General features: G+C 40.5%; 1 protein-coding gene across 1 annotated transcript; it reads right to left on the bottom strand.

Moving 5' to 3' along the window:
* Nucleotides 1–2956: 2956 nt before the first annotated feature.
* LOC129199877 (programmed cell death 1 ligand 2-like) lies at nucleotides 2957–21148 on the bottom strand. The gene is made up of 7 exons (XM_054810989.1): nucleotides 20312–21148; nucleotides 11730–11798; nucleotides 10358–10720; nucleotides 8990–9274; nucleotides 8290–8430; nucleotides 7514–7555; nucleotides 2957–5371 (listed from the first exon to the last, which is right to left on the bottom strand). The coding sequence occupies exons 2-7, from the start codon at nucleotides 11782–11784 to the stop codon at nucleotides 5337–5339; spliced, it is 921 nt and encodes a 306-aa protein (XP_054666964.1). The 5' UTR covers nucleotides 11785–11798; nucleotides 20312–21148; the 3' UTR covers nucleotides 2957–5336.
* Nucleotides 21149–22618: the final 1470 nt, after the last annotated feature.

The following is a 22618-nucleotide window of genomic DNA, read 5'->3' as shown; positions in this document are numbered from 1 at the left end:
TACTCTACATGGGACTGTGAGCCCATCTGTCTAGTTAATTTTGCTAATCATATCCTACTTTTCTTCATAGCTCTCCCTATTTGAGTCAGGAAACTTTCAGCTTCTGTCCATTAGCAGTTCTGTGAGGCAAGATGTGCAAGTAAATCTCCCATGTTTCAGACTGTAGCCAGTCACCTGGAAACACCGGGAATGTAAAGTTATCTCAGTGCACAGCTTGGCTTCTAGCATAACAGCACCCTTGTCTGAAGTGTCAGAGACTAGGCAAGGTCAGCAATGACTACTGAGCAGAGTTGGCCAATACCCTGAAATGGCTTTCAGAGTATGTCTTGTTCAAGACTGTCTTGACTGATGCAAGAAAATTTTTCACAGCCTTGGGCTTTTTCCACCTTTCTCTTTCTGGTGTGGGGTACAATTGTACAACTCAGCATTGTGGAAATCCTGGGAATACCTGACCCAAACAACTTCCTCCCAGTGGAGGCAAGTGGGGTTCTGATCTTCTGTTCTCTTGCAGGAATCATCATACAAATTTTCAGTTTTGGAAAACTGAACAACTTTGTAGAGGTGAAGTTTGAGGCTTGTTATAAAGTACCTGAACAATCCTTCATAAATTGTAACATAGGGGCAATTAAAACAACTGATCCAGTGGTCTCTTCTGAAGTTAAACTGTTAAATCTATGCCAACAGCAGAATGTATGGGAAGGCGGAAGTAGTTCCCATTCACAGCATATACTAATCTTCATCCAGCTCTCTGAAATTTACTCTCATGTGAATAAGCTTCTCAGCTGGGAAGTCACCAGATTCTCCATCTCTCAGTTTGCTGAATCAGATTCTGCTCCTGGCTTTGAGCATTTAACAAGTCCAGAAGTAGGCTCCATCTCTTACATCTTTCCCAATATCTCAGCAAGGTCTACGCTCTGTGGTTTACATTGTACTTCACAATTCTTTACGAGCATGAGGTGTGTGCATGACAAACATACAGAAAATCAAAGACTTTGCATGGAGGTCTAAATATGTTGCTTTTGCTCAATAAATTTACAGCTGCCTTGCTGCTTCAGTTTTCTCACCAGTCTAAGACAGCTCCATGGACTAAGGTTGCAACATTTTGGGGATGTGCAGAACCATCCCTCAGTAGTTCATGGCTTCTTCTATGAACCAGGAAATTCTTTGAGCTCACAGTGCTTCATCTGGCTTTACTATTCTTACAAAAATTCTGGGTCCCTCTCAAAACAAAAGTTGTTGCCCTTCTCCTGTCCCGTTTTCCCACCAAAAGCTTCTCCCTTCTCAGTGACATTCTCAGGTTTATACATCTTCTCACCAATATCTGGCTTCTTTGTTCTGCCAGGTTTTACTTTACTGCTTCATGAATACAAGGTGGAAAGAGAGTTATTTCACCCTTTATCAGCATAGCATTTTGATATAACTGTTGCCAAGCTGGAGCATCATTAAGACTAACAGTTGTTTATTTTAGATCTGGGAAGACTATGTTCATCATCTCACCTGAAAAAAGGTAGATTTCATACACTAACACAGTAGTTCAGTAGCACAGCAATCTTCTTGCTACCAACATTTCCATTGCAACTAGAACTCTAAATTTCTGACTAGATTCTCTGCCTTGCCACAGAAAACCCTGTCTTCATCAGCTGAGACTCATGTATCACCTTGCCCCATTGCTTGAAAAACACATGTGTAAGGAATACACTTAAACCCGCTCTTTCTACTGCATATAGTTTGTTATATTTCCTTATGTAAAGTGGTTTCTAACACAGACTTTGCGTGAAAGACATTTCACTTCTCACTTGGAAAAGCCCATTAAGGAAAGAGGATTGTGAGTAAACAAACCTCAGTGCAGAAAAAGGGCAGTAAACATAAAAGCCAAAAGTAAATACATCTGAACTCGATTAATGTTTCTTTCCAGTCACTTTAACAATGTTTGCATGGTGCACCTACCTGCATCAGCTACTTTTTACCATATGGCTGCATATTGAAGTTGAGTGAAATATTACAGTGCACGGACTATAAAACAGTATTTCAGGACACACTTGACAGTGCTGCAGGAAACCAGGATGTCTTGTCAAACCAGATGGCAGGCATTGATCTGGGGCTATGCTTTCAGGCAACACTTTCATTGGACTATGAGAAAAGTCAGATAATTACTTAGGATATGGAAGCAAATTTGAACAACAAATTTACAGTCAGAGGTCACTTTTTGGGTTAGAAGAGACTTCTGGGGGTTGCTCAGTTGACCCCTACCCCCATAGAAAGAAAAAACAACTTTGAAATTAGATCTGTTTCAGTAATGGTGATTCCTTAAAGTATATACATATATGAAGATTAGTTTGTAGGGATTGACTTTAAAACTTACTTGCACTATCAACTGGCATTTTAGAGTGGCATAGTGCATACCTTGCATAGGAAGCTTCTGTTACTTTTCTGACATGTACCTCCTCTATTCATCTCCATACATTTGTCCCAACTAGGAGAACATCATGAGCAATAGCATGCTAGTGTACTGTATAAAGGTATGGATTCAGTTAAAGTTGGTGTAATGTTTGTATGAAAAGATGTGTAAAGAATCTACTCTACTCACTGGTTTATAGTCATCAAAAACATAGTTCACTGAATTTTAATAATGATCATTTTTCACAAGCAAGTATAAAATAATAGTTTTAAAGTATTAAATTCTTCTATCTGGCTAAGGAACACTACTTTTGCAATTCTCTGACCTGCTTTACTATCAGGGAGATATTTGCCATTTTAGCACAGGAGCAACGGGCAAATTGGGTGATAAAAAATATCTAATATTTTATGATCTATTAATATCAGCTCTTGACTCACTGTAAACTTTAAAACTATCAAAAAAAACCCCAAACAACAAAAAACAAACCAATGCCAAACCCTTCAAACATTTTGCAGGCAATTTATCTGTATCTAAAACCTCTTACTTCAGCTGTTTCAAGATAACAGCATGTAAAAGAGTAGCTGAAGCAGAAAGAACAGACTCATCGTATCACACACGTATCATATGCTCAGTGGTTTACAGTAAAAAACAACTCATGCATAAATTCATAGACACATGTAGACTGGTCAAGCTGCTGACAAGCTAAGTTTCATATACTAAGATGTCACAGTCATCCTGATTTTTATTGCAGTTCATGTTTATCCAGTGAGAGCTGGAAAAAAAAGAAACTTGTAAACCAAGATACATATCTGGGTATTCTTATGGTTATCACAGTAAACAATACTATTGCTCCTTTCGTATGAAATGGAGTGGATAGGGCATAGGATTTTTGTGCAAAACTGAGCTGCCTCTGCCTAGGGATGCCAGGTGAAAGAGAGAAAGCATGGTAGTGTTTGCCAAGCCTGTAAAATTGGCAGGAAGTGCTGCCCACACCTGTTCTTCCCTGCGCACACCAAGGCAACATTTACTCAGCGGCATAAAATAATGTCCAGATGACTTTAATTTCAGTAAGGAACAATGATAATCACCGTAATCTAATTCCAAAGGCTGTAATGTACTATTTATGGTTGAATTACTTCCATTTTATGATTATGAGGAAAAAAGAAATAGAACAATGCAAAATTAAGTCCTTCTGGGAACACAGTGGGTTAGATTTTTCACCATGGCTGACAGGAGGGGCTCATTGTTCTTCCCAACGGAGTACAAATCTGGCACGGGGAGAAATTGCATGACCTTATGCACTGACCCTTAAGTATTCCTAGATGGTGCAAGCCACGGCAGTCCCCAAGCTGCTATTGCAGCTGAAGCTAAGCAATGCTTCAAGAAGCTGCCTCTGATTCTCTGACAGCTACCTGATTTGCCATGTCAGCAAGGACATAGCAAGCCTGGTGCGGATTTGTCTCAGCTGATTCCAATGGCTGCAAATGAGTATTTAAAGATACAATGCATAGATGTTACAGCAGAGGTGATGGCAGAGAGAGATTCATTTTTCTCTTCCACAAGTAAAATCAACAGCAGCCCTGCTATTTAAAGTCAGCTGTCCTGGTGAAACAGAAGAGGGTGAGAATGCTGTGTTTCTGGTCTCCTAGCAGCACTGTAGGTCCACTTTGTGCTGGCGTAAATGGCTCCAAAGCAAGTAATCCAGAGCAAGTGCTATGAATGAAAACTTAACATTACTGGTGACGATATTTTTTTGTGCAAACAGATAGCACTCTTCCAAGAGCAGGATAATGACAAAAGTAGTTTCCTTGTGAACACCTTTCTTCAATCTTGTTACGTCTATCTTAGGAGAAAATGCAGAGCCAGTGCTCTTTGAAAATAATAGACAAATCCTACCCAGTGTCCTTGCTTCACTATCTGATGACCATCTAAGATACAAAGTTGTTTCCTGTTGGGCATTTTTTCAAAACTGGCACTGTAGAAGCTATGCACAGCGCACAGCATATTTGGACTTGAATGAGTCATTTTTAGCCATTCCAGTAATGGGAGGTAAACCAGATAAGCGCCTGGCATGGGAAAGACTCATCTTTTCCTCTGAGAAACTGTTTAAAAATAATCAGTGGAGAAATCTGGCTGACCATCATTTTCACTTTTGCTTCCAAATTCCTCCTAAAGAAAATTCTGTTGAGTAATCAGTTCAAATATAAAACTCTTACTGTCATGCACATAGCATCAGAGTTCATTATTTTTAACCTGACTTACTTATGGGGTTTTATGTAGACTGTGCATTGAAATTCTCTTCTGTGACATAATGCTGATTTACTGTTGGTGGGATTTTATTTTTTTTTTGTCTGTCCTTTAACTTCAACCTCTTCTAGCTTTTGTGATATAAAATATCTTCCATATATTGCCGTGCTGGTGGGTACTTGTGGTATTTTCCAGTTTAATGTGTTGGAAAGGTTGGAAATGAGATACGGGCATGTAATGATGTGTCCATCTGAAAGATGACTGTTTAGACATAAGATAGCATGTACGGCTTTTATTCAAATTCCCACAAGATGTTTGAATCCAAGCACCATTCCTGAGACTGGAACAGTTAATAGGCATTCTTAAACAAAAATTTTTTGAGCAACAGTAAGTCCAAAAGTAAAGTGTATCAAAAGCACTCAGATAACCTCTTCACAGTGGTAAACCACATTTCATGACAGCAGAATTCTCAGTAACTTCAAGATATGGTATCTGAAGAGGCATAGCGTTCCATTGCTGCACTGCCAATAAATCCCCATGAGTTCAGTGTTCATCCCAAAGCTAAAGTGCTGCAACTTTCCTTTGAAGTCCCCAAAAACAGATGCAAAAAGTGCAAATTACGGCATGTGAGATGAAGAGTTTTCACAGACCCACGCTCCCAACTGTCTCTTGAAGCTGTGACAGTTGACAACTATAAAGCATCAGTTTGAGAATTAAAGTCATCTCCTTAAAGAAAGAAAATGAAATAGTATTATTTTTAAAATCTGCAATAATTTAAGCAAATAAATAGCCTGATTTTAACAACTGAGTGTTAAAGAGTCAAAGCTCTATCTTCATTGTATGCAAGCTTTTCTGGGTCATGCTGAAGTTACAATGACTCCATTAATTACAAAGACATCCTGTTGCAATATTTTCAGAGGGAAGAACTCTCTCTCTCTTATCTGTGGTCCAAATTCTGAACTTTCTATTACATCAAAGCTATCACTGACTATCAGCCATATAAATGAAATATTAAAACTGAAATCAGGTTAGATAACATCCAGTGGAATGCTCGTCAGTAAAATCTGTGCATCTGAATAAAAGTTTGCAGAACTGGAACTTCAGTAATGAGGTCAAATGCCCTATATCTTCAGTGCTGATACAGCTTGAGCTGTAAGTTAAAATGATAACATGAACAATCCATGTTCCTGTAACCAGGGCCATGTGGGTCATTTCCAAGGCTCTCTGGTAAAGTATCTGCGGCTTTTATGCTTCAACTACCTACTCATCATGGAAAAAAGGTTCTTTCCAGTGTTTCTTAAAAATATATGATGCTGAGAAGTATAAATGTTTGTCATATGACTTCCTGCATGTTGCACTAAGATTTTCGGTCATTAAAATGAAGAAGTAAAACAAAACCACAAAAAGCAGCTACCTCTCCTTTAATTTCTTCATTTCAGTAAGTACATAGAGGAGGCTAGGGCCTAAAAAGTGAAAAAAATTTACAACAGTAATACTAAAAGCCACGGGAAGCCACATCATGCTCAGACAACGTGCACTGGAATTATGTCCAGACACGCACCAACACTGTCCTCCAGATTGCTGCTTGTCTTGAGCTTTTCTTCATTTGCACATGGCATAGTTCCACTGAAGTTTTACACCATCACATGAAAACTAAGAAAGGGCCTTTGACTACAGCAAGTGCTGATTTCTGAAAGGTGAAACTGTTTTTCTGAAAGTGTAATTTTGACTGTAGTATCTACTGATGGCAGTGGAATGGACAGCTACAGGTAAAGATGCAAGCGCTACAGCCTGAGGTGATATGGGAATCAGTGAATTCATGCCCTCTCCATCCAATCCCTAGTTTTCATTTCACCTACAGAAGTTATTGTTTAAGCTGGCAACTTCTTGGAGTACTTTTTTCAGCAGTGAGAAACACAGGTGGCTTCTCAAGTAAATCTTGTCCTTGGAAAAGCCCAAAGCTGCCTATGTGTCTAGAAAACGCTGTGTGTTGTTTCTTCAGGCTGCTCGGTCAGCTGCATCACAGTTTTGCTCCAATTTTGCTCCTTAGGGGAGAATCATTCATATTCCTGGAGCACATTAGGCAGCCTTGGGGCTGGCCTCAATGGGCTGTGTTTGGGTCTGCTTGGACACCAAGGAATTACAGCTGAACCCAATACCTCTGTACCTAACACTGGCCACTGCCTCTCTCCTGACAATACGTTAACCTATCAGACTTTTATTGACAGGTAACAAAACTCATTTATATAAGTAGGTGTTTTAAGAGCTTTCTTATCATTCTGTTTCATAGTTTTCTATGGTGGTTTGTTGGGGTTTTTTCCGTTCAATTTTAGTACAGGACAGTTACATGCATCCTGATACTTTTTTAGGCATTACCTTCCCTCTGCAATGTAAAAATCCCTGACTAGGGAAGTCATTTACTCATAAGGTGAGGAGTGGCTCAGTGGATGATCTAATATTCCAGATAAATGAGGTATTTGTTGTTAAAACCTGTGGCCTGAGCCAAAAGTATAACAGACTATGACCACAAAAATCTTGATGCCTTCCAAAGCAACCAGCTTTCTCTGTGAATTCTACTCAGCTGAGGCTACTAGAACTGCAGTTAGTATACAGAGGTGTATACCAAGCTATGTATGCAAGCTACCTGTTTCTCAGTGAAAGGGAACAAACGTACATAAATCTTTACATCACCTGTAAGAATGTTAGATACTGCATTTTTAAGCAATTGAAGAAAAGTTTAATGTAAATTAAAAACTAGCCTCTATTTTGATGTAACATTATTTAAGTTGCCATCTACAGATTTATAAAGATTTTGTCTGTAAGAGAGAAAAGGCTGTAAGCATAAATACAGAAAAACCTATGACTTACTGTTCTCATCTTTCAGGTTAGGGTTCAGTTTTCCTCTCCTGTCTGTTAAAGTAAATATATACAAATTTAGCTTAAACATTTCTAGATTTGAAAGAAACAATTCAACAAACTTTTAGATTAAACTGAGCTTTAAGCACATTTAAGTTTATTATTAACTCATACCAAATACATAAACTTCTCTACACTACTTTTCTTTTACAAATTTTGAACCAAATTCTGAAGTCTTTAATAGCAAGACTTTCATTTCATGATAATAAATACATTTGTCTGAGTTTACTGGAGTCTATTCATATGCAAGAAAAGACAAGAATAATAGCCTGTTTGCTTCATTACTTCTCCACTATTGCACTTGCAAACAAGAAAAGGAACATTATTTGTAATAGTCCAATACAGCATACCATTTTAGTTACACAGTCTTAATGGAGATCAAAACCAAAAAGTTGTGTGTCATATGCTGTAGCTACAATGTCTTTGTAACCATGAAGAAAAACACCGTTCACACTATGTTTTTATAGCACTCCTTACCCAAGCCAAAGCAATAGCTGCTCAGATTAAAAAAAAAAAATACCTTCCCATATACCTTGTCTCATGTAAGCAACAAGGTGAGGAAAATAAAACCCAATTCAAATGATCCAAGATCTCATTTTAGAGCACATCTAGAAATAAAATGTGACCAAAATCACAGAAGCGTGCCTAGTGTTACTAAAATTTCCAAGTTTGTTCACAGGAAAAATAAAGAATAAGTGAAAAGATCCACTATCTGAAGTAAAATGTACCTTTTTTGGGTTGCCCGTTCTTGAATGACTTTCTCTTTTGAAATATTATTAGTGCAGAGCAAAGGACAGCTACCATCACACACGTGGGGATGATAAATAAGATCAGGGATTTTTGTCCACTGTACTCTGTACTCATTAAATCTGTCAAAAATGTGAAAAGAAAGTAAATTTATAACTTACAAGCCAGGCATCATTTATGAAGTTATCAGTTCTGATTCTCCAAAGTCTTGCTCTGACTGAACAAAAGATTCTTAAAATTTACCAACGTAGTGTTTTACACTCATTCTATGAATACTTTATTCTGCAATATCACTGTAAGAAGCTTTACAAAAAATGAGTCAAATCTCTCATTTGTATGGCATTTGAGTGAGCACTGCTGCAATTTATCTGTATCCCATCTGAAGAACAATTAATTAGGAGTCTAGATCAGGGAATACACCCATGCAGATTAAAGACTTTCCTCTGTACTGGCAGCCAAATAATGGGGGCTACCCTAAAATTAAAATATACAGAAAAATGACAGACTGTCTTGTTGGAGCATGAGCTAGCTGAAGCTTCAAAAGCATAAGTGATACTGACTTGTTTCTTTTCCAGAGCATCAATATTACACTGTTTTCTAGAACTGAATTCCAGTGATGGATCACAGGACACGATGTATGTACAAACACTCTGTCTTGTACAAGTTCAAGGTGATACGAACCTGAAGTGGAGATGCGGGCTGAAGTTTCTCCATTCAGTTCTTTATTCCAGAACACGCAGCTGTAGTTCTCACTCATATTTGGTTTGAATGTCAGGGTGCTGGTGACATTGTAGAGGCCGTCTGCGGTCAGTGTATAGGTGGTATTTGCAGATCCACTGAGACTGAAGTTCTTTTCATTCTGCCAGAAAACCTCTGCCAGAGGAAAGCCTTCTGACTGGCACATAAAAACGAACTTGTCTTCATCTGGTTTTCTCATTACTTGAGTGTTTATTGTCTTGTAGGATGCTGCATAAGAAGTTGCATGAAATTATGCACCAGTAGTTATTTTCCCACTTCGCTTTCCCTACTTCCCTTTAATATTTTGTCTGTGGCTGTATCTGAGGTATATTTACTTGAAATGATGAAGGATATTTTGTAAAACAATTCAATATTCATTATTCAATCCTTCTCACACCTACAGCGACAGAACTTACTCCACTACTTTATGCGAGGCAGCAGTTGACACTCAGTTTATAATTTATCAATACAGAGGAAACAAGTGAAGTCTCATGGGACTCCATTTTCACTTTTTGAATATGCCACTTCAAGAAAAAGGCTGGGTTTAACATCTGTTTTACCATAGTTTATAAACAAGTGTGATATTTTCATCATATTAGAACAAAATGAACTTAGACTTTCTGTGAGGACAGTTCAGAGGAACCAACATGGATCTTTAAAATGGCTGTATCCATTTTTCTGTTTGACAAAGCTCGTTATTTAAATGCCCAGGTGGGAAATTAGTGCTGCCTTGTATCACATAGACATACTGCAGTTCGTGGGAAACACCAGAGGCCTTTCAAAGGACTGGTCTGTCATGCTATCCAGTAACATACCCGTTATTACTAATACTAATGGCCATTTGGCTTTGACGAACACAGAAAATCACATGCCCTTGCTCTGGGAGCTGCAGTCACTCGGGGAGTTCCCAGCCACATGTGTAGTTGCAGCAGGGCTCGTAAGTAAATTAAAGCACCTCTGAGAAACTTTAGGGAACGGCCAGAGGTGGCCCAGCAGGGGTCAACTGAGAGGCAGGGGGTGGGAATACTGGAAAAGAGAGTGTGGGAAGAAGGAGGAGGGATGAAGGATGGAGGGGGAGCAGTCGCTCTCCCTCTCTGGCACAAGCTGCGCCTAGAGAAGCTCAGCTGGCCGCTGAACTGAAGGCTAGTCACCTCTAAGACAACTGCTTTGGTTCACCTGCGGGTTGTGCACAGGGTCTTGGTGAGTGAATTAGCAAGAAATTCCTCCAAATTAATCAGTTTCTACAAGCCTGTAGGAATTTAGTAGAAACACCTTAATGAATACATGCTTATATTCAATTCAGCCACTAACCTTTTACTTCCAAAGTAATGTACTTGTAGTCCACGCCCTGGTAGTCAATGAGACAAAGGTACGATCCCGCGTCTGTGATCTTCACGCTGGTGATCTGAAGGAGAGCTCGTCCCAATTGCAGTTCATTGTGCAGAAGTGCTGCTCTTCCTATGTAATCGTGATGTTGGGATGGAGGGAATGCCTTCCCATTGCGCAGTGTGTACACTTCTTTTGATTTCGTCTGGCCCTGCCTTTTTAGCTCCCAAACAACAGTCAGGAGTCCTAGCTTTAATGAGCCGTTCACAGGGAATCTGCATTCCATGGTCACATTGCTCCCATACTCCACAATGTATAGCTGTTGAGGAACTTCAACTGTAAATAAAGCTACACCAGGAAAAGAAAACCATTTCATTTGTTGTATTAAAATATGTTCTGATTTTCTTTAAACTCGGCAAAAAGGTGTAATGTAGTCAGGCATATGGTTACTGGTTTGACAAAAGTTCTAAGATTTTTTTGTCCCTATTCACACTAACATTTTTGCCGTGGTAGTAGTATTTGTAGCAAATCATCTATATTCTGTGTTGATTACAGAGTCTGAAAAATAAGGACAAAACGAGCAAGGGGGTTTTTGAGATTTTAGAAATAACTTAAGGCTGTCAGTGATTACACAGGGAGCACTTCTGTGAAACTATGGTTGTATCTTACATGTCCTAGGATTCTGGGAAAAAGCAACGGTTAGTTGTGGAAATAGTAAATCTACTTTCATTATCCCTTACGAGGAGAAAATCCAGTGTAACTCCTGTGAAACAAAGAGAGTTGCACTGCATAGGCACGTGTAACTTTGAAGAATTGCTATCTAGCAATTACAGTCTTCCACAAGCCTGGGACCATGTGAGTATCATTTGATTCCATGTGTCTTCTCAGATATATGCAACAGTATTACAGAAAGTATATCAAAATAATCTTCTTAGCCATTCACTAATTCTGAAATCCATATTGTTTTACCATTTAAAAGTGTCTTGATAAAGGAGACTTATTTATAATACATCATTCAATATACCTTGTTACTACTTCAATATTGGATGTACCATACATTGGTAGATTTAATTCAGAAGCACATGGAAATATCAATAGTGACATTCAAAAGAGAAGTTCCCTCAGATGTCAATACATTATGTTTTAAAGAAGCTCGATTGTGGAAAGTGACGGACATCTATCCCGTGCTCAATTAATACACAGTGCCTTCTGTAAGACGTTGCAAAGCAGGGGCCTCAGACATCACTGGCTCTTCAAGCAAGTATCACTGGAGGTGCTGAAGCCCCTGTACTGGGGGCGTAGCAGTATTTGCTGCATTGGTTCTGCTGGTGGAATTGAAAGGCAGTTTCTCTCTCACCTGAAACCACATGGAGCTGTGTTTCCAGCAACAGCATTGTGAGGAACTGAAACATTTTCCCAGGTGGATCTGAAACAAAAGCAGGATTGCATCAGAACTTGCAACAACTACCTTCCACTGAGATGGATTAGAGCCATGCTAGCCTTTGAAGCCCATTGCAGCTGAAAATCAGCAAAACCAGAAACAAACACTAGACTACCACTAGAAACAAAGAAAATCCTGATTAAAACAGGCAGTGCACACACATGGAATACGAACCACTGACCTGTGGCAATGAAGGAAAAGAAAACATTTCCACAATTTCACCCATGAGGCTGGGTGAATCTGTAGCTTGCAAGCAGTTTGAAGTAGTCTGACAGGGCAATGCTTTTACACCAACTTCACATTGAAACTCTACCCATGGATAATAAAAATCACTTGCAGTTGGCTTCTTACATGCAGGAGAGCTTCATGAACAGGCACAAGCAGACTTTAACTGCCTGCACTAACATCTGTCTAGTGTAGAAGATTGCTAACACTGATTTTGTTTCAGCTCTGCTTTGCATACCTTTTTGAGGATACTTATTCTCTGAGTTCTTTAACCTCGAGACCAACAGATACCTGTAACTCAGTGTGAGGTATTGGAAATCTTGGGATGGGTAAATTGAAGTTTGCTTCAGAATGGATTAGATTTTAAGACATAGTGCTGCTAATTCTTTCACTTTGCATGTGACGGTGCCTGACATGTACAAAGTATCTTGTATTACTGACGGTAAACCAACAGCCCTGAATAAAGGAGAAAAAGAGAAAGCCCAAGTTTAGAGTGAGTATCTTCCAGTTCCAGTAACACGCAAAATACTGTTCCTGCTTTTGTATACAGATCAACATAATTAAAAAAAAAAACCAAACAACAACAACAAAAAAACCCCCCAAAAACCCCAAACATACCAACCCCCAAACCAGGGACAACATTTATAACAAAATTAATGTGATAATAGATATTAAGGAAGAATTACTTTGAATTAAGCATGCTAACATATAGTATAATCTGAAAAATTAGTGAAGGAGATCCAGAAATAAACATAAGGAAGTAAAGAAGAAAAGGAGCAATTTTAGACTTCCCCGGAGCTACACTTACTGGAGAGGGTTTTTAATTTTACTTCCCCATTCATTTGTGGCTCAACTTGAAACATTCTGGCTCTGATTTTCTCAGGTGCTGAATTTTTCTGATTGCTTCCACCTTTGAGCTCTCAGTACCTCACAAGTACCTCAGGCTCAAGATTTATCAAAGTTAGCAGGCAAAATTAGAGGTCTTTTCCTGGAAATTTAGATGTTAATCTTTTGATATCATGGCTAAAGGTGATGTTGAGATGCCACTACTTAATGTGTCATAAATTGTAATTATTTTAGCTGTATCCGAAAGGAGCTAATAAACAATATAAGCATCAGTATCTCCATTTCTTGGATGCAGAAACAAAGATCCTGTACTTCCCTGACAGCTGGGTTAATTGTCACTCATTATGTAGCTAGCACAGTGTCTCACAGTTAATACTATAAAGAAATTTACTGTGCTCAATCTCCTGCTATGCTCACTTCTCCACACAGCCTACCTAGAAAACATATGCCATGCCCTGCTGTGTAGTAGTCCGTGTATACAACAATCCTAACAAGTTTGTGCACAGCACTGCCTTTTTTTCCCTTTAAGCAAAAGGCCATTTCTAAAGCATATTCATCATCTGTCTGTTAGAAATTCATAGGGATCTAACACAGGAACACTGCACCATAAAAATCAGCACTTAGTGGTCCTGGCAGCAAAGTCAGGAATTGAAATCCACATCTGAGAACAGGAGGAAGTTGCATGACATTTCAACAGCAATTCAGATCATGTCAGTAAATTAATTTCCCAGACCAACCTGCAGAAGAAAAAGCAAGTTTTCACACAGTGCTGCGTGATTATGAAAATGAAGCTGAATAAACCTTTGAGGGTTGAGGTCGTGAAAACCATAGCATCACATACCTAAAAACCATTGTGACTTTTTTGAGTTGTAATAGTTCCAATGAGGATATAGGGCCCAAGACTAAAAATTTGAATGGGAACAATGAAAACAAACACATGACAATATGCATGGACATCTTTTTTATTTTATTGAAAATACTAAGTTGAAACCCATACTTGACTCTCTTTGGCCCAAAAGGAACATATTATGATAAGTTTTCTTAATGAATGCTGAGTGAAATCTGGAGGGCAATGATAATAGATTGCTGAAATTGCACCAAAGGTCAAAACAACACTGTGTATAGTTTTCGTCCTTTTGGTTCAGTTGATCATGTCTATGACTTAAGTCCTGGTCCCGGCTCATATACCCACAGGGTGTATAACACTCATCTCCAAAAAAAAGTTAATTTTTGGCCAATGGAATGCACCGGTTCACATAAAACCTCAAGTGGTTGCCTAAAATTCTCCTGGTAAAGAGTGAGAAAGATGTTTCTTGTTCCCTCAGAAAATTTAGACTTGGCATTCCCATTTCAAACTGCACAAGCTGTATGGCCTGGGCCCCAATATTGTTTTCAATGTATTCAATTTTTAACATAAAGTACATACTTCATTCAGTTCTAAAGGCAGAATTGAAAAGGTGCTTGACCTAGCAGCTGTATGTTAGATGGATGCTCTCAGGAGGTAACAGTGGTGGCAGGAGGGCAACATCAAACTCTGCTATATGCTTAAACTTCGGCTGGGATACTTCTTTTAAGTAGCTGTGCTTTGTATAGACCTGTTTGGCACATGTTTATTGTTATGCCTACTGGATCTTATTTTCAGGGAATACTCAGGTTGTGAACCACAGTGAGCTGACGGGGGAGACTGGCGCCAGTCTGGTCAGAAGTGTTAGGACTGATTTGACCTCAGTGACAACTACCACAATATTGATAATATTGAAGAATTTGCAGACAGCTTTGTAAGCAAAGGAACCTGGAAATTACATAATATTTTGCAATCTACTCCTTAGTAATAAATATTGAAGCCCACATCCGAATAATGTGAACTGTGAATTAAATTCCATGAATTCATCCCTGTATCTAAAAGATCATAGTGCTTTTCTTAGGTAAAAGGAGCATCTTAGTATAAGACCTCAGTACAAGACCCTCTGGCACTACCTTTGGTTAGTAGCCTTGCTATGATTGTCCCTGCTCATTCCAGGTGGGTTGGACTAGATGACCTTTAACAGTCCCTTCCAACCCAAACCATTCTATGATTCTATGATGACTGCTGCCAACACAAGAATAACAAAGGATCCTGTGCAGGATGAATCTTCTTTATGCTGTCCACTAAAGGAACACAACCGGAGGCACAGTCACTGATTCAGAGATCTTATAGTCTAACAAATCATTTCCTTTCCTGGAAACATCATTTCAATTATTAAAATATTTGTATTCCAGTGAATGGATGATTAAGAACAGTAAACACATTTAGCATTTACTTAATGACACTTAGCAGCAGTAGGTAAGGAGAGTTTTGTAAATCAAGAGCATATCTTCCACTAGAATAGCCAGAACTGTTGAAAAATCTAAACAAGCTTCCAAGCACACTGATTGTTCTCCAGTTTTAAAGCAGAGGTCAAACATGCATAGAAGTTCACAATAATCACTCAGACTTCAGTCTGAAAGATTAAAGGATTAAAGGACTAAGGAAAGGGTACTCGATCCTTTTAAAGTTAAATAAAGATTGTAGACAGACCCTTGTTTGTATTGTATTTCCCTGCAGACCAAGTTAGCACACTGATAGCACTTGTGATGTGATCATGCTCAGTTTTAGCAGGTATAACACAGGTGTTTTTACAAAGTTCCTGGAAGAAAGCAGGAACATTGCATTTTCACAGCTGGGAGCTGGGAGGAGTAACATCACTGGGCTGGCCAGGTGGCCACCTCCACACAAACTGTCAAGTGCACTTTAGCAAACTTTTATTGCAGGTGATCTGAAAGACTGGTGAGGAGTCCTGAGCTGATGGACTTTGTTATAGATTTGATCTTGGTATTGATTTGTTCATTCCTACATTCAATATTTTTGCTCTGCCTCTGACGTACTCTATAACATTACAGATATCAGCTCAGATCACTCTTTTCCTATTCCCTCTCCTTCTACAGCCTCTGAATTTTTGTACTGCAAAGGTAGTGCCTGCACAAAGCACAACACAATGCCCAGAAAGATAAACTCATCTGAATACCAGAAGCAATGAAGCTGTGTTAACGTGGCATCCTGCTTGGATGGCCTTCCTGTTTGGGTGGCCTGTAGCAGACCCCCGCTATAGTGTGACCTGCCCCTGCCCTGCCTTTAATCCTGACCCATAAGTCAACAAAGAGTTTGCTACAGGCCACCCAAACAGGAAGACTGAGCAGATGAGACCCTTTATAGACAGATAGGAGCAGCCTCACGTTCACAAGCCCTGGTCCTCATGGGAGACTTCAGTCACCCCCATATCTGTTGGAGGGACAACACAGCAGGGTATAAGCAATCCAGGAGGTTCCTGGAATGCATTGATGATAACTTCCTTCTCCAAGTGATAGAGGAGCCAACGAGGAGAGGTGCCATGCTGGACTTTGTTCTCTCCACAGTGAAGGGCTGGTGGGGAATGTGAAGCTCAAGGTCAGCCTTGGCTGCAGTGACCATGAAATGGTGGAGTTCCAGATCCTCAGGACAGCAAGGAGGGTGCACAGAAAGCTCACTACCCTTCAGGTTATCTGTTCAGAAGAGCGGATACTGGCTTCTTCAGGGACCTGCTTGGTAGAGTACCATGGGACAAAGCCCTGGAGGGAAGAGGGGCCCAAGAAAGCTGGTTAGTATTCAGGCATCACCTGCCCCCAAGCTCGGGAGAGACACATCCCAGCAAAGAGGAAGTCAGGCAAAAACGCCCAGAGGCCTGCATGGATAAACAAGGAGCTCCTGGACAAACTGAAACACAAAAAGGAAGCCTACAGAGGGTGGAAGCAAGGGCACGTAGCCTGGGAGGAATACAGGGAAAGCATCCAAGCAGCCAGGGATCAGGTTAGGAAAGCCAAAGCTGTGATAGAATTAAATCTGGCCAGGGATGTCAAGGGCTACAAGAAAAGCTTCTATAGGTATGTTAGTGATAAAAGGAGGACGAGGGAAAATGTGGGTCCCCTCCAGAAGGAAAGGGGAGACCTGGTTACCTGGGATATGGAGATGGCTGAAGTACTCAATGACTTTTTTGCCTCAGTCTTCACCAGCAAGTGCTCTAGCCACACCACCCAAGCTGCAGAAGGCAAAGGCAGGGACTGGGAGAATGAAGAACCACCCACTGTAGGAGGAGATCAGGTTCGAGAATATCTAAGGAACCTGAAGGTGCACAAGTCCATGGGACTTGATGAGACACATCCACATGTCCTGAGGGAACTGGTGAATGAAGTGGCTAAGCCACTGTCCATCATATTTGAGAAGCTGTGGCAGTCTGGTGAAGTTCCCACTGACTGGAAAAGGGGAAACAGAACCCCCATTTTTAGAAAGGAAAAAAAGGAAGACCTGGAGACCTACAGGCCGGTCAGTCTCACCTCTGTGCCCGGCAAGGTCATGGAGCAGATCCTCCTGGAAACTATGCTCAGGCACATGGAAAATAAGGAGGTGACTGGTGACAGTCAACATGGCTTCACTAAGAGCAAGTCATGCCTAAGAAATTTTCTGGCCTTCTACAACAAGGTTACAGCATTGGTAGGTAGGGGAAGAGTGACTGACATCATCTACCTGGACCTGTGCAAAGCATTTGACACTGTCCCACATGATATCCTTGTCTCTAAATTACAGACATGGATTCGATGGATGGACCACACGGTGGATAAGGAATTGGCTGGATGGTGGCACTCAGAGAGTTGTGATCAATGGCTCAATGTCCAAGTGATGAGTGGTTCCTCAGGTCAGTATTGGGACTGGTGCTGTTTAACATCTTTGTCGACAACATGGACAGTGGGATTGAATGGTGACGACACCAACCTGTGTTGTGTTGTGTGGTCAACACACTGGAGGGAAGGGATGCCATCCAGAGGGACCTTGACAGGCTGGAGAGGTGGGCCCATGTAAAATGCATTAAGTTCAACAAGGCCAAGTGCAAGGTCCTGCACATGGGTTGGGGCAATCCCAAGCACAATGACAGGCTGGGCAAGGAATGGATTGAAAGCAGCCCTGAGGAGAAGGACTTGGGGGTATTGATTGATAAGAAGCTCAACATGAGCCGGTGGTGTGCGCTTGCAGCCCAGAAAGCCAACCGTGTCCTGGGCTGCATCCAAAGAAGTGTGACCAGCAGGTGGAGGGAGGTGATCCTGCCCCTCTACTCTGCTCTCCTGAGACCCCACCTGGAGTACTGCGTCCAGCTCTGGGGTCCCCAACTTAAGAAAGACATGGAGCTGTTGGAGCAAGTCCAGAGAAGGGCCACAAAGGTGATGAGAGGGCTGGAGCACTTCTCCTATGAAGAGAGGCTGAGAGAGTTGGGGTTGTTCAGCCTGGAGAAGAGAAGGCTCCAGGGAGACCTTATAGCAGCCTTCCAGTATCTAAACAGGGCCTACAGGAAAGCTGGAGAGGGACTGTTTACAAGGGCATGGAGTGCTAGGACAAGGGGTAATGGCCTTAAGCTGAAGGAGGGTAGATTTAGATATTTGGAAGAAATTCTTCACTATGAGGGTGATGAGCCACTGGAACAGGTTGCCCAGAGAAGCTGTGGGTGCCCCCTCCCTGGAAGTGTTCAAGGTCAGGTTGGATGGGGCTTTGGGCAACCTGGTCTAGTGGAGGGTGTCCCTGCCCATGGCAGGGGGGTTGGAACTAGATGATCTTTGAGGTCCCTTCCAACCCAAACCATTCTGTGATTCTGTGTGCTATGATTCTATGATTCTACGATTAGCTCCTTTTGGCTGAAAGAAAGCATCAGAGCGGGCTAATGGGACTGTACTGCTTCTCATGCCTAAGATTGTTTTGATGTAATTCAGATCTTCCTGCATGAAACTGAGTTTTATGCTCATTTTGTTGGAAAACAGCCTATCTTCTCATAAGCATATGTACACTGCAAAAGATTGAGGAAATCCAGTCACTGTTTGCTTTCTTTGTCTTTCTCTGTTACTGAAACTCCTTTGTCTTCTGTGCATCTTGTGGTTTCAAAAGCTTCCCTTCAACACTCTCATGTGTGCAAAAAAGACACAACCTTTTCAACCTCGTCATGAAATGACTGAGCTCATTTTCCTTTCATTGAAAGATCTTTTTTTTTTTTTTAAAAAAAAAGTTAAAAAATCCTAGGTCAGAAAATGAAAAAAAAAAAAGGCAACATTAGATCTTCACACAAACCATGTGTTCTATACCTCACTATCAGAAAGAAGGTACTTTACTTCTATTTAAGGGATTTCATAAAAAAACTAGCAATGCATTTTAATATTTGTTCAAAGTCCATTTCTCAGGCCTGTCTTAATATGTCTTGTGGACATGCTTTTCTGCCCTCATTCTCTCCAACCCACCTCACCCACACACACTCTCACCTGCTGTTCCTTCTCTGCTGTTGCACCCTTACTGCAGTCCCTTGTCCACCTCACTATGCAGTCTATCTGCTACTGGGTCCATTGCTTTCTGTCTTAATTTCACGTCACCTGTGATAGCCTATTTGCATCATTTCAGTCTGCTCTCCATCCCACTTCAGCTTTCAGGTGAAGAGATATCATTTCTCACTTTCTTCTTTGCTCACCCTTGCTGTGAATTTTCACTTTCCCTGTGTTGTTTAACTGTCACCTGTTGTATCTTTTTCTCTTTCACTTTTTTTTGTTCAACATCAAATACAATAATTCTAACACAACCTCGAATATTCAATTTTTTTTTTTTGCCATGTTAGGATAAGATTGGGTTGAAATTTTGTTACAGAAAATGTCATTAACTATATTTAAAATGCAGCTGTGTATTCTAGAGAACACATGCCTTTCAGCTTTTAGCAGAAGCACTGGAGAATACAGGCTAACACTACAGCACGACACACTGCAAATTTTCTTTTATATCTCCATCTTCTACAGGAAGAAAGACTTTTCAGAGAAACACAAGAAATTCTCCTCTTCCTAGCCTGTGCTCCTCCTGGGGAAAGCAGAAGGTGAAAGACCGCAAAATTGCTGTACAATCAAAACAACTTACCATCTGCAGGTAAGGGTTTAATAACAACTAGAAGAAAGTAAGCAGGAACATATAGATACAAATATATACAGATTTTTTTTTTCGTCTTACAACTCTTCCCTGAAATTCAGAATGAAAGGTTTACAAACAGCAGCAGCCCAATGCATACGCTGAAGAGGCTTGCTAGCACCTTTGCCTATGACAGAAGACTGAGTGGCAAGACAGGTTCAGCTTCTAAAACACTTTATTCCCCAGGGTTTGAAGTTATACGGACCTGTGTTTTAGGATCAGGACTTATCCAATCTCTGGTTAAGAATCAGAGTCCACTCCCCACAAATAATTTGAAAATAATTTAAGCAAATCTTAAGAATTCAGAAAAAAAAAAATCTGCAATCTGCCAGTCAGATACAGTAAATATACATACAGTAAATATAGATTTGCATTTTAGCAGTGTTATACTCACATCAGATCTTTATGCAGTCATTGGAAGAATCAGGTTCACATAACCGCTAAGATTTTCAAAGTCTTACAAAGTGGCTCTATCCTACTCGCATGACAGCAGAAACTCTCCAGTTCTCACGATCGGTTTAAAACATGCACTGATAGCAGAGCTTGTAGGCTGATCTTATTCAGGCTTTATGTCATCAAACAACTAGCTAAAAAGGAAACCACCGAGTTTCTTAGGAATTTGTGAGCAGTTCCAGTTTCATTTTCGTGTTTTATGCTGAACGTCCTCTGAGCTCAGTGCTCTGCATTGCTGAGAACTTGCATACAAACAAGTTTATTCAAAGCATTCTGTAAAATTCATGTGCTGAAATCTACTTTTAATTAAACCCATAGGGGTTTTTTGCTGGATTTATACCCATTTAGAACAGTACACAGCCTTGGCATCTGAACTTGCATTTATGAGGACTGTTCTGTATTCATGAAACTATCAAGATACATTTTCTTAATTTTCATCAGGTTAATTTTACAAGAATTCCTCAAACGATTACCTAACATTTGCAGAATACATTTCCTGTTCACTTTTCATCTATATCCACATTATTAAAAAAAAAAAAAATCACAATGAGGGTGGTCAAAGACACTTGTCCAGCAAGGTTGTGACTCTCCATTCTTGCAAATGTACCAGACTTGACAGAACAAAGCCCAGGCAACTGGATATAAGTTGGCCCTCCTTTGAGTGAAAGGTTGGACTGGGTGACCACCAGAGCTCCTTTCCAACATAAAGTACTCTATTCTATTAAACAACCTTATCAATGGACGTGTCTGTGCATTTTACTGTTACTAGGTACTATTTACTTCCATACTGCAGTTCATCATTATATCTTTTAATTTATGATCACATTATGAGTGGGAGACACGAAAGAGGATACAGTGCTCTCTTCCCAGGCTTCTCGGATGCATTAGTGCTACAGGTGGGACACACATACCCTTTTGTCTCCAGTTAGTTCCTCATCACTTGGGAGAATTGTGCTCTAGCTCCACACAAATAATGGTTGTGGTCTTAGTCCCATGAATCCTGGCTGGTTTGGGGGGATTTATGATGATTGCCTGCCTCACATTTCCAGCCTGACTCAGACCATGAAATCATGCCTCCTGCTGCCTGGTGCAGAGCAATCCACCTCAACAAAAACACTGTTACACTACTTTTTTTTTTTTTCTTCTCAGTAAACTTATCTTGTGTAGCCTTATGACAGAAAGTAGTTCCTGGGCAGCCTGAACTTTTTCCAGAAAAGCTCCCATGATGTCTTTGGCAGCTGTCAGAAGTCAATGGTTTGGATGATTGGACACTTGTAGGAGAGAGAAAAGTCCATAGGGGCAGAGTTGAGCTTGACCTATGATTTACAATTAAAATCAAGTTTGACTGATGTCCTAACACTTTCAATAAAAGCAAAGAGGAAAAGATGGCAGCAAACTGAGATCTGTGCTCTTTTTTTAAGTATGTGAGAGTGTGGGAATCACTTCTTTCTGACTGATGTTTATGCCTACTGTTTCTCTTAACTCCATCTTCACCCTCCACCTGCCACCAACTCTCAAAGGCCTTGTTTGTTCTGTGGCCTCCCACTAAGATAAATAGCCTACTTAGGGAGAAGCACTTATGCAAACACACCTTGCAATTAGTAACATTTTTAAAATTATTTATTAATGGTAAAATGAAGAAACAGGCAGAAAGATATGAATGATATGCAAGTTGTGCAGAGCCCATAAGCATTTTGAGTTGGGAAAGGCAAGGGATAACCCTCTGCCAGAGACATTGTAAAAGATGGATGTCCCAGCTGGAGTCATGGTAATTCTCAACAAATGCCTTTGCAGAATACTAGTGTCCTGCCAAGGAAGACCCTCTACCTGCATAAAATCCTCAGGGAAGCCTTGTTTTGATGATTGCTATGTTCCTTCTCTTCTGATTAGCTCTTCGCTTGCCTACTCCATCCACAACGTCCTCACTTGTTTGTTGAGGAATCTACCTCCCCCGCATCTAGGTGTCTAGCTTCCCTGCAGGTATTGAGACTTCTTCTGGAAGGAAAATAAGAGTGTTCCTTGTTCTCTTCCCACCTTTCTCCCAAAGTTACTTCACAGTCACCATCACCATCTTCTACTCGTTCTGATCCAGCTCTGGCTGGATAGGTTTTCTCCATGCGTTCCTATTTTGGGACAGGGAGACAGAAAGCTCACTGCAATTGCCCAAGAGTCAGTGCCCTGTGTTGGGCATCTCATGAACCCAGCAGTACCTGGCAGGGACTTGTCTGGGGCAATCAACTAGATTGCA

Source organism: Grus americana, chromosome Z, assembly GCF_028858705.1.
Source record: "Grus americana isolate bGruAme1 chromosome Z, bGruAme1.mat, whole genome shotgun sequence".
Lineage (NCBI taxonomy): Eukaryota > Metazoa > Chordata > Aves > Gruiformes > Gruidae > Grus > Grus americana.
This window is presented reverse-complemented; position numbering and strand designations above follow the sequence as displayed.

Excerpts from the sequence above, each read along its gene's own strand:
- LOC129199877 (XM_054810989.1), bottom strand. The coding sequence starts at position 11,784 with ATGTTTCAGTTCCTCACAATGCTGTTGCTGGAAACACAGCTCCATGTG. Across the intron at positions 9,275-10,357 it reads CATTACTTTGGAAGTAAAAG|CATCCTACAAGACAATAAAC; the intron begins GTTAGTGGCTGA and ends CTTCTTATGCAG. Across the intron at positions 8,431-8,989 it reads AGCCCGCATCTCCACTTCAG|ATTTAATGAGTACAGAGTAC; the intron begins GTTCGTATCACC and ends CATTTTTGACAG.